This window comes from Triplophysa dalaica, chromosome 6 (genome assembly GCF_015846415.1).
Source record: "Triplophysa dalaica isolate WHDGS20190420 chromosome 6, ASM1584641v1, whole genome shotgun sequence".
NCBI classification, from domain to species: domain Eukaryota; kingdom Metazoa; phylum Chordata; class Actinopteri; order Cypriniformes; family Nemacheilidae; genus Triplophysa; species Triplophysa dalaica.
Window position 1 is genome coordinate 15,135,393 of NC_079547.1, and position 12,221 is coordinate 15,147,613.

General features: G+C 37.9%; 1 protein-coding gene across 1 annotated transcript in view; it reads right to left on the minus strand.

Annotated features, from left to right (window-relative positions):
- The window catches only part of slc9a7 (solute carrier family 9 member 7), a 63,615-nt gene that overhangs the window by 9,856 nt on the left and 41,538 nt on the right, over positions 1-12,221 (minus strand). The window contains exons 13-14 of the mRNA XM_056751584.1: positions 5,235-5,295; positions 1,555-1,637 (exon numbers count right to left, since the gene is read on the minus strand). Coding sequence (XP_056607562.1) covers positions 1,555-1,637; positions 5,235-5,295 — 144 coding nt within the window. The remainder of the gene's footprint in view (positions 1-1,554; positions 1,638-5,234; positions 5,296-12,221) is intronic.

The window sequence follows — 12,221 nt, forward strand, 5'->3', positions numbered from 1 at the left end:
GGTAAGAGCAAGGTCGTGGGTTCGATCCCAGGGGATTGCATATACTTAGAAACTAATGTATAGAACAATTCAATGCAAGTCGCTTTGGATAAAAGTGTCTAACAAATGCAAACATGCAAACATGTAAAATGTAAATGTTTCTTTGGTCGGCCAAAAACCATCAATTCATGTTTTTAGGTATTTAATTGTCCGAACCTCGGCTGGTATGGAGGGTTCGTTTACTGGACCTCAAGCAATTTTAGTTGAAGACTCCTTGTCTAAAGCAAGCTTTCGAAGCAACCTGGTGCTAGGCAAAGCAAAAAAAACATGCAAACCACTAAAAAATACCGCTACTCAAAATAGAAGTTTCCAAATTAAGCACGGCACCAAATGTGTCAGCGAGGACTCATCTCAGGACAGATATGACCGAGCCTCATGATTGTAAACCGATTACCATCACATAACACACATCTCTAACCAGGTCAGTTCATATTTTTAATTCTTATTTTTGTCAGACACAAATGGAGAAGCAGCGACGAACGGTTGGTGGCTTAAAACCAAGAACGCCATGTGATGGATTTGGAAGCGTATAATATGTTTGAGTGGGATCAGAGAGCAGGATGTCCCCTGTTGAGTTAGAGAGGTTGCCAGGTATGCGCTCTGAATAAATATCTCCGTAGGATGTCCGAAAGCACGGTTCGCTACCCTAAGAAAAAAGAACTTCGGGTTGGTTGCCAACCTGAGTCTCTTGCAGCATACACACAAGTTAGCAAGCTCTCAAGCGGCTATGAAAAGGATCTAAATACCTGCTTGGACGAAGTAGCACAAATACAAGCCTTAATGCACAAAAAACGCAAACTGACTTTAAGAACACTTTAAGTGCCTAAGAACGTGTCAACGTGTGTGTGTTTGGTACTTTCACTTTCATCTGCGTTTTATTTCCAACGACAGAACACTAAAATAAACCTTGTTTCTTTGAGATTTTCGACCACCCACGTCTGTCATACTGAAAGGTACGGCTTCTTCAGTAAAGCACTCAGCACAAAATAATTGCAGGGGGAGAGACCTGCTGAGAGCTCCAGACTCACACATTGCTACATTCTGAAATTGAAAGCTTAGTATGAATGGACAGAGTCATTTCATTTGACTTTCTGTACATCACGAACTTTCCTATCGTTTTTACTGAGTCGCAAAGCTCGGTTTTTAATTTTCGGAGCTCGAGTTCTTTAAGGAGGTCGAGCCTGTCGGATCTGGGCTTTTGAGGCCCATTTAGGGTCTCAGAGGAACTCCATCATTGATCAAAACAACCTTCCTAAGTGAGCTCAGAATTATTCATCACTTCCGCTCTCTCCCTTTACATTTAAATTCACGCAGATGGGCTTTACAGAGTTTTACAGGCCTCGACAATATGCTTTTTCCAAGGCGTTGGAGAATATGTCCCGTTCTTCACAAGTTATTTCAGTGGCTAGCATTGAGTAGAGTGGGGAGAAAGTGAGGTAATGCTCAACCGTGCTTGAGTTCTTAATGACAAAGCCACAAGTGTTTGTGTGTTGTTTTGAATGGCTGAAAGGATACTTGTGGTCAAAAGTGTACCAAAGTCTAAAGAGCCAGGCACTCTCCTGCTTCGTCTTGCTTTGCCCTTCTGACTGGCTTCCGTCCTGAGGAGAGAAAGAGAAAAGGTGGAAGAATAATAGAAATCATACATCTAAGTCTCTGGATATTGGTTTGGGGTATTTATGTAATCTAGTGAAGTTTCATGTGGAAAAACTCCCCAAATGTTGCTTACAACCATGCTGTAGATAATTTAAAAAGGTCATATGACGTGAGGATTCCTTTATCTATGGTGTGTTACAAGTAGTTTATGCATATACTAGACATGTAAAAAGGCAGAAATCAGAGTGTCAAACCAAAAGAATAGAAACATGTCAGACAGAACCTTGTCATTCCATAACAGAGGTGGTTGATTGCATCTCTTTTTTTATCACTGATGTAAATTGTATAATTAAATAGATCTAATATAAGGTGTAACTTTGCCTCTCTATCGCCACCTCTATTAGAAACATACAATTGCAGGTAATCTTACATACTCAATGGGTTGATGTCAAATGAGGTCAAACATGCATTTTTTCCGCAAAATTATACCTAACAGATCGAATTATATGAGCATTTTAAGCATAACCACGTTTTGTGGTATGAAATATGATAAATCATTATTATTTGTCACCCTTTATGTTTGTCGATAGGTTTTGCAAATATCTAACCAAAAAAAAGTTACAACTCCGACAACACTGTATTTAATCATTTGAAAAGTACAATATTTTTTCCATTTGCAGAACAGTGAATTTGGAAATCCAAGGTTTCCGAAGGATAGTAACTAAATTTAAACTCTAATCTAAAGCATTAATTAACACACAGCATGAATCAATATAAACTCACATTCACTTCTAAGCCAGTGAAACCTCATTTCTTGCACAGTTCTTCCAACACTCAGTGGTTTCATTCAAACTGATCTAATGAGTTCATTGTGGAACATTGCACTGAAAGAGATTACAGACTAATGCTATCACATACAACTCAAAGTAATGCTACACTGCAACCCACCCTAATCTCACCTTGATCCTCCACCATTAATATGTGTGATAAAACACCAGAAACAAAAGCTGGAGTGCTCATACACTGCAGACTATGCAGCTTGCTTTGGTAACTGCACATGCGCTTAACATGGGAGTAAAGAGACATGTCATTAGTTTCTAGTTCTTTATAGCTTTGTCCATTCTAATGGATATAAAAGCACATTTATACATAAATGCTTGCATGTACTGTATATGCACTCTTTAAACAGACCAATGGGTTTCAAATCCAAATGAACACAATAAACGGAAACTCCTCTGTGGCTGCAGAGGTCTTCGACGCCGTCTGAGAAGGTTAAAGGAAAAAAACTAACTGCAGGCATTGAGTTGCTGTGTGTCTCCCTTCAGCCATATTATTTACCAAGGGAGTTTCCAAAAATCCTTTTTTAATGTGGTATATATTCATCCTAAGGCAAATTTTAGTAAGGCACAAAAGTCTATTTACAAACTATCCCAGAGACAAGAGACAATTTCTCCTGATGTTTATTTTAGGTGATTTTAAAATTGAAATACTAGGAAGAGTCTGAGAAAATACTATCAATATGTCGACTGTTACACAAGGAAAAATAGGACTTTGGATATGTACTATGGAACTGTTTAAAACGCATATACTTCATTACTCCTACCGCCACTGGGGACGTCAGATCATAGTGTTGTCTACCTTCGCCCTGTCTACCAGAGATTACTTGAAAGAGATAAGCCCCAGATAAAGACTGTTAAAGTGTGGGTCAATGATGGTATAACAACTTTGCAGGGGTGTTTTGAATGAACCCAGTGGAAGGTCTTTGATAGTTCAGACAGTTACTGATTATATACATTTTTGTGTTGATTCTGTTATCCCCATTAAGATATACAAAGTACTCCCAAATGATAAACCCTGGGTGTCTTAAGAATTAAAGACCCTTATAAAAAAGAAAAAAAGGCATAAAGAAATCAGGAGGGTGAGGTTACTTTGAGTGATATACAGAGGCAAATTAAAAAGGCAAAACCACATAGATAAACATCTATATAAACAAAAAATAGAGTCCTTCTGGACATGTGGAAATGCCTGACAAGCTTGCAGAGGATTAAGACCATGACAAACGTACCCCATAAGGGAAGAGGTAACCCATCTCTGGTGTTACAAGGAAATGAGGAGCTGAAGATGGCCAAACAGCTTAACTCGTACTTTTGTCGCTTTGATAATGGATGTGGGAACGCTTTTTCAGAGATGGCGTTCTAAAATTCACTCTTCTGCTGGGTTTTATATTGATGAACTGAATATTGAATTAAACAACTTTCAACCAATAGCACTCACATCCTTACTGATGAAGAGTTTTGAGCACTTTGTGAAAAAATACATTGTATCCCAAACACACCATCTTATTGATCTCTTGCAATTTGCATACCAAGCCTCTAGGGGGTAGAGGATGTAATCCTTAATGTGCTGAATTTACTGAACTCCTACTTAAAGAAACCAAAGAATTTTATTTGTGGACTTTTCATCAGCTTGTAACAATATGTCTCCTACTATATTAGCTGAAATTCTGGCAAAAGAATTCTCATTTGAGAACAAATTCATTATGTGTCTTAGAACCCAGAAGTTAGGTGGATCTGTTTCTGATAAAATCATAACCTCGATTGGATCACCCCAAGGACGTGTTTTATCTCCTTTACTTTGTTTCTTATACACTAACTCCTCAAGTTCCTTTAAGAATAGATACTGCGCTAGTGAGTCTTTTATATGATGGAGAGGAAGTGCATGGGCCTGTTTTGGACTTTCTAAAATTGTGTGAAAAATTAAATCTTCTATTAAATACTTTAAAATCTATAACCATCTCCTTTGTTTTTTGAGACAAAAAATTATTTCACCCTACATCATTAATGGGGAGCCAATAAAATCAGTTACAAACTATAAATACCTTGGTATGGTAAATACTAAGGAAAGAGGTGATTTGGCCGGTAAATTGTTAGGTATTCTTTTACTGAGTATAGAAAGTATATACAAATATAGAGTTTTTAAATAAGGCTAACAATATTGTCAAAGATAATAGAAATCCTATAGCCTTTGCCTTTGAATTGTTGCCCTCCGGTTGACGGTACTCTGTCCCATGGTGTATAAAAAACAGTATCAAAATAATCAAAATTGTATTTTATCCCTTAAGCAATTACATTTTGTAATTCTATTTTTTCTGATATTTCTTCTGAGATTAATTGATTAAGCCAGATGGTCTAAATCTTATTTAACAAATTAGTTTATTGAATTATGTATTGATTTTTGTATGGCAATTGTGACTCTTATTGTGTCTGTGTGAGCTTGCTGCAACCTTACTTTGCCTAAGGGGATAAATAAAACTAAAGTGATAGTTCGCCCCCAAATAAAATTATTTTTATTGTTTACTCGCCCTCATGTCACCTGTATGACTTTCTTTCTTCCACAGAACACTAAGCAGATATTTTGAACACTGTTGGTAACAAAGCAATGGACCTTTACTGACTTCTATTGAAATGTGTTGTTTTACATTCCACAAAAGAATATTCTATGCAAGTTCTGAATAACATAAATTAATAAATGACAGAATTTTTTGTTCTGGGTGAACTATCCCTTTAATTTCCATTCAGATATTATTGAAGTTCAATCCAAACCTGCAGGACCTGGAAACTGTCTCCACATGGCTGAAGATCCTGATCTGGGTCTACGCCGACTCTAAAAGAAACAGAAAATTCATGTTAGGGTATAAAATATAATTGCGTGTGTGTTTTTATGCAAATATAAGACCCATCATAAGGCAGTCAAATTGTGCACAGCACAAGTAACACTTTACACTATTCAGCTGCTGTGTGAGGGACTTCATACAGAAAAAGTATGCCGTGTACATGACCAAAGAAATATCAATATATCACATATCAATACAACTTTACCATAAAGTAACCACAGTTTATATTTTCTATAAATGTTCTATTATCAAAACTACTTCTTTCTATGAGCATGTACAGCTGCTTTGCAACAATGGCAATAGTGGGAAATGCGAAAACAAACAAACTACTTAAAGGGATAGTTCAGCCAAAAATGAAAATTCTGCATGAAAAAGTCAAACGCAAGTTGTTCCAAACCAGAATAAATGTCTTTGTTCTGTGGAACAAAAATGGGCAACTTTGGGACACCATTGACAACCACAGTAGGATAAATTAAAATGGTTGTCAATGGTGCCCCAGAACAGAACAAAAAAAACAGCACAATAATTTTTCTTTGGTAGTCAATGGTATCCCAGAAATCTCAGCGGCTAACATTCTTCCAAGTATCTTTCTTTGTTTTCAACCGAACAAAGAAATGTATACTGGTTTGGAACAACTTGAGGCTGAATAATTCATGACTGAATTTTCATTTTTGGGTGAAATATGCCTTTAATTCATCTTCACTTCATCATGGTTAAGAACAAATGCACACACAGACATCTGCTTTGTGTTGTTAGTCCGGCATGTCCCAGCCTTTGCATGCCGGACTGAAATATGAGGACAACCCATGAGACCTCAGAGAGGCCGAGACCCTGCCGAGATAATTGATACATTAGGTGAACTTTCACTCTTGCCTTTCAGTACATTTTCTGATCCTCGACGCAATAGCTTGTCTTTCACTCCTCAAGTCAATTAAAGCGGTGGCTATATGATGAGGTTGAATTTACGCTGCCTTCTGAACCCAGTGAACAAACAGAGACTTCATTGTGAAGTTGGACTTGGCTTGAGGTTCAACAGATGCTTCTGGGACATCCAGTGCCGCCCACGTGGACAAGGGCCAATTTAAACAGAATGAGCTGACTTATTATACGTTCCTCTCTCACAAGTAGTAAAACCTTTATTGAACGTCTTATCTTTTCAGAGCGAGCGAGGACTATAAGTTTCTCAAGAGGTGGGCGACATTAATTAAATTTGTGAGGACAGGATTGAAAAAAGGATAAAATACTGGTCAGATCTAGTCACGCATATCTGCGACATACTGGGTGTTTTAACAAGCTGCTGTTATTTCTACCACGTCTGTAGGGCTGTCTGGAAAACAAAAGACCAGTTTTATTCCCTGGGGTTTTAGTGAGGGGGGCCTGCGTTGTCTAAACAGAAATATAGCTTTAGTCATTCCAGAATTGCGAGTCCATCTCATGTACATGGGATATTTTTTTAATATTTTGTCACTTATGTAAAGCATCAGTTATTTTTTTCTTATGTGGAATAACTAATAATACATTTTGTTCTAAAAACAGGGTATATATATATATATATATATATATATATATATATATATATATATATATATATATATATATATATATATATATATATATATATATATATATATATATATATATATATATAATTCTTCGGGGACCCCCAGAATGTTGAGAGGGTTTCCCTGAAATTTTTTTGAGAAACAAAAGAGAGCAAAAGTTACTAGGGGAAGGGAAATTATAATTATAAGGAAGCAGGGAGCTTGAACTGTGTACAAGAAAGGACTCAAAGCGTAAAACACTTGTGGGAGTTGAGAAACAATGGAATACGCAAATGCTAACAATGGAAAACGACAAACGAAGTGAATTTAGAGGGAAAGAACAATAAATGTATAGCTGATTGTAAACAAGGAGAAATGATCTGCGGTTAACAGGCATGCAGGGTCACAAACAGGTCGGAATATGAGTGTAAAAAAGCAGCAAACAAGCTCTGCTTTAAAACACAGTACATTAATGCCTGTATGCAGAAGAGAACGAATGCGGTGGACACTCAACATTTCCTTCCTGTTTGCTTCTTTGAGAGCTACAGACTCATTTAAGTCAACACTGATCCATTCCAGGTGTCTATCACTGTTTCTCTTGCTTGTTCGTCGAATTTGTTTGGATTGTTGTTGTGCTAAGAGGGTGATAGGGTGCACATTGCCTCTGACACCTCAATGTGAACTGCAGACAGCCCACACATTCAGAATATTCACATTCCTTCAAAGTCAAACTGACTTCCACCTGTTTTAAATACATCCCTGTAGAAGTGAACTGATACATGGAGATTATCTGATGAGTTTGCGCGGAGGAAGTAATTTGCTTGCCAATATCTGCTACAGTCAGGCGCAGATTAACGCACAGGCTGCCCACCGGTTTAGGGGTCTCTGATTGGCCAGATCTTTTTTATTTAAAATGCACTTAAGGGCAAACAAGAAATAGAACCTCATTGGCAATCAATGGAAATGAGTAAGTTGCTTTGGATAAGTGTGCCTAAACGTAAATGTAAATAACACAAAGCTTGCACTACAATAACTGAGAAAGACCAGAAGTCACTTTTGAAACATTGTTACATATAATGCTACTGCTAGTGCACATAGCATCTGTGGTTACAAGAGTTGACTCTTACCTATACTAAACCCATACCAAGATCTTGTGGCCCACCACAGCAGAAAAGTGTTAAGCTTATTAAGGGTTAAACAAAGAAGAGGAGAGTAGGAACAGAAGTGCAATATATCTGAAATGGAACCTGAAGATATTCATGCGGAAGAATGTGCTTCAATGAAACATAAGCAAATACATGCGTAATGGTCATTGTTTCATGTGAACCATTTTTCATGATGTGTATTCTTTACTTGAAATAAGTCACCACCACCTGTGCGCAAATGCAAAACATATCACCTGATGTATTGCCACAGTCTAAGCAGTCTTTCCTTCTCTGCAGCAGGGGACTCTCCCACCCTGAGCACAACAGAGCAGACCTCTTGGGACCAGACCTTCACAAATCAAAACTGAAGGATCGCTAACATTCCTCAAGAAACTAAATCTATCTAAAAATCTTCGATCTTTCTGAAATACCATTTTCTACAGAGAACTTCCGTGGCTATAAATTAGTCATCACTAGTATAGAACTTTGACCCAATAGCAAAAGTGAATCTTCAAGCTCGAAATACTTTTGATTTGACATCTTTTTGCAAAAAGACATTGTTTTACCCTATATGAACCAAGCACTGTGTTCGTGTCACAATCTGGTCCTTGACATTCCTGCTCTGAATTGGCTCTCTGTGCTCAATGTTTACAAAGCGAGTGGAACCTCCCAGAACTGTTCTAGAAATGAGAGAAGTGGCTAACATGGAGAAAGCGAATCTAAACCAATGCTGAGAAAAGTCTCCAACTGGCTTCTGTTTTTATTGTTTTGACTGGATTCTGGCATCTCGTTTAATTCTGAATAGACGTTTCATTGAAAAAAGATGCATGCATTATGTAGGTAAGTTGTTTGCACATGACGTCACGGCACTGCACGAAGTGCCGATGGTGGAAGCAAGTGATTTTCTCCATTGGAATTCACTATAACAAACTCAAATCGTTTTTGATTGTTCAGATCGATCAAAACATGAAGATTGTTTTTTCAGGCACATTTTTGGCGCGTTGCTGTTTTGAGGAAGGAAAAATAGACTGCGCTATAGACCAACTCAAACCTGGTCTAAAGTCTAAAGTAGCAATATTTGTTTTGTAATTTAAAGAGCTGTTTCGTAGAAAATGCCACTCTGGACGGGTCCACAACGCGCTTTAACTTTACTAATAAGACAGAGGGAAGCGCAGCAGCACACAAACATGCCAAATATAAAAAATAATGGATTACAACGTAAATAAAGTACATAAATTTTACTTGGATATACATCACAATACTAAAAAGAAAGAAGTAGTGGTGGGCCGTTAACGGCGTTAACGGCGTTAATGCAGTGAGACTATTATCGCGCGTTAAAAAAAATGTCGCCGTTAATCTATTCACAAAGTTGGGTTGGCAGCTGGGACTATACTACGCAAGCTATGATGACTTTCACCTTGATATTTTAGCGCGGATGTGTACAAGCTTAACTGCACTGTACGCGGCGAGAACGATATTTTTCAACTCGCGTCATTCGCGGAAGCAGAAGCCGGCTCATCATCTCATAACCAGGGCTTCATTCGCGAGATTCGCGCAGCAAGTAGGTCTATCGCCTCTTTGCATTAACATATAAATCACTCGCGCTTGACACGCCATTCGCGTTTGGTCTGAACACAACATAACGTTACTGTGAAATTACCGCATCAAACGTGACGTGCTAACATGGATGCAGCTATGAAGCCGCCGGGTTTGCTTCAGGGAATATTAATTTTTAAGAAGCTTCCCAATAGAAACATCGACAAGACTAAGGTTGTTTGCACCTTGTGCAATGCGGAATTGGTTTAAAAAAACACTTTCTCTCAACAGGTAGTGGTCTAGCTTTAGTTGAAACCAGTAACTTTGTATTGAGATCTAATGTATTATGGCTCCTGTATGACATATCGCTTGTTGCTCCCTCACTCTTTGTAAGTCGCTTTGGATAAAAGCGTCTGCTAAATGACTAAATGTAAATGTACTGTAGGAGCTCTTCCAGTCTCAAGTACCACCTAAACGGAAATCATCCCTTAGCTAATGCGGAAGTAAACACAAGTTCATCTTATTGAACATAATTTAATTTTCATCACCAATTATCATAGTAGAACAGCTTTCTCAAGCAGTTTGTGATGCATTTTGGAAACAGGACATGAGCCCCTGGTCTAATGCGCCACCTGGCTTGAGAAACCCGTTCTCAAAGACTTACTTTTAGTCATTATTTGGGTAGCACACATATTCTGAATGCCTTCGGCAGAATTCAAATGAGCCATTTTAATCTAGATTAATCTAGATTAATTTTGGAATTAATCTAGATTAATCTAGATTAAAAAAATTAATCTATGCCCACCACTAGAAAGAAGACAATCGCTCCTTCTGTTTCATGCCAACTTTAAACTGATTAAAAATCTGATTTTATGCATTAGTAGCGAATACATAAGTAGATCTCTACTCAAAACATATCTTCAAGTATCCATATAAGTTTTGATCTGTAAAAGGCTGTACCATTGTACTTACAGAGTACCTATCATATATATGTTTTTTTAGGTCCTGCTTTGGTTTATGGAGTGTCCAACAACAAGTTTATGTACATACAATGTGCAAAAACACTATAATGTCGTAATAATAGGCAGTTATTCGTAGCTTACTTCTTGACTGACTCTCAAATGATTCGTTCCGCGATTCATCCGTCTAGGCCCCGCCTACCCGCTAACCTTGTGTCATGTGATTGGTCAGATGGTGTAGTCTGTTGTTATTGGTCAAACGTGTTCATCATTTGTCCCAAATGGAACCCCCCTACCATCATTACAGGATTAAGGTTTAAGGATTGATGTGGTTGGATGTCATGTATATTATATGTGTAGCTAGAGATGGCGGCTATTCTACCGTACCATTTTGAGCCCGAGTCTGACGATGAAGAAGACGATAATCCACAACAAACTCCACCACGACTGGAGCAGGATGTTTGTCAGTGGCAAGTGACAACTCTTGTCATAAAAACTCCCAGTGTGACAACATGCATGTTTTGCTTTTGCTCATCAATGAAAGAAACATTTTTTTTTTCTTAAAATACTGTTAATACGTTAGTAATACTATTATTTCGTCTTAACTGTGCGTTGTCATGGTACATAGAGCATTGCCGAAAGTCGATGTTATGAAAAATGATATATATATATGAAACCCAAATATATCTAAATATATATATAATGCAAAGTTAATAGCAAGATAAACAAACTGTAACACCCCAGAAATAACGGCACATGCTAATGTTAGCGTTATATGCATTAGCTAAACACAGACATAAGGTACGAAAATATTTCTTCAAATCAAAATTCACACTTACAGGTTTGGATTCGGTGGAGCTAACAGGTCCAAATAGAGTTGTTATTGCCCCTCTTTCAAGGATCGTCGTTTTACATAACCTGCAGTGAACGCGCCACGATTATTAAACCAATGTTCGTTGAAATGACGCGCGCACAGAACTACCCTGGGGTTATACTCCTCTGGTATCGCTGGAAAAATGAATTGTAACCATTTTTCCCTCAGACGTTCTTCCTTTGGTAGTTGAAATAAGACAGACTTAGTGTCACACCGTAGAACACAGGTTCTAGACATGATACACGCGCATCACGAACGAGCGACAGTGTTTGGGGGAGGATAGATAAGTTTTCGCGGCAGTCTCAGCAAAACGTAGGCGGGGACTATGTGTAGTGACGTAGATACGCGGGTGAACTATTCCACGTTTGTGTGATTAAGAGTCGACTCCCATTTTTACAAGCAAATAATTTTGTTAGTTGTTCACCTTCGGACTTACAACTTGGCAGACAGCTTACTTTCAAACACGGCAACAGAACAGACTGCATGAAATGTCATTTTCATGATCTCATGCTACGTACTCTTTAATACTGGACTTGAAGATTTGATGCCAGCACTCTAAAATTGCTGCCTTGTTTCATCAACAAATATTCATATTTGACCCAACCATGGAACAACCCAGCATAGGCTAAATGAAACCCATAGGGTTGGTAACCATTAGGTAAAAAGGTCATATAAAGTTATTTTCCACTGTGAATGTAGTTTTTGTAGATTATAAAATGGATACAACTGACACAATGGCCATTTGAAGAACTTGACAGAAAAATGGGAAGTCTCTGTTCCCCAGCATTCAGATATTACACTGACCAGGAGACTAAATCTACACTGGTTTCAGTTTTAAAAGGGAATCCTTTTTTAATCTCG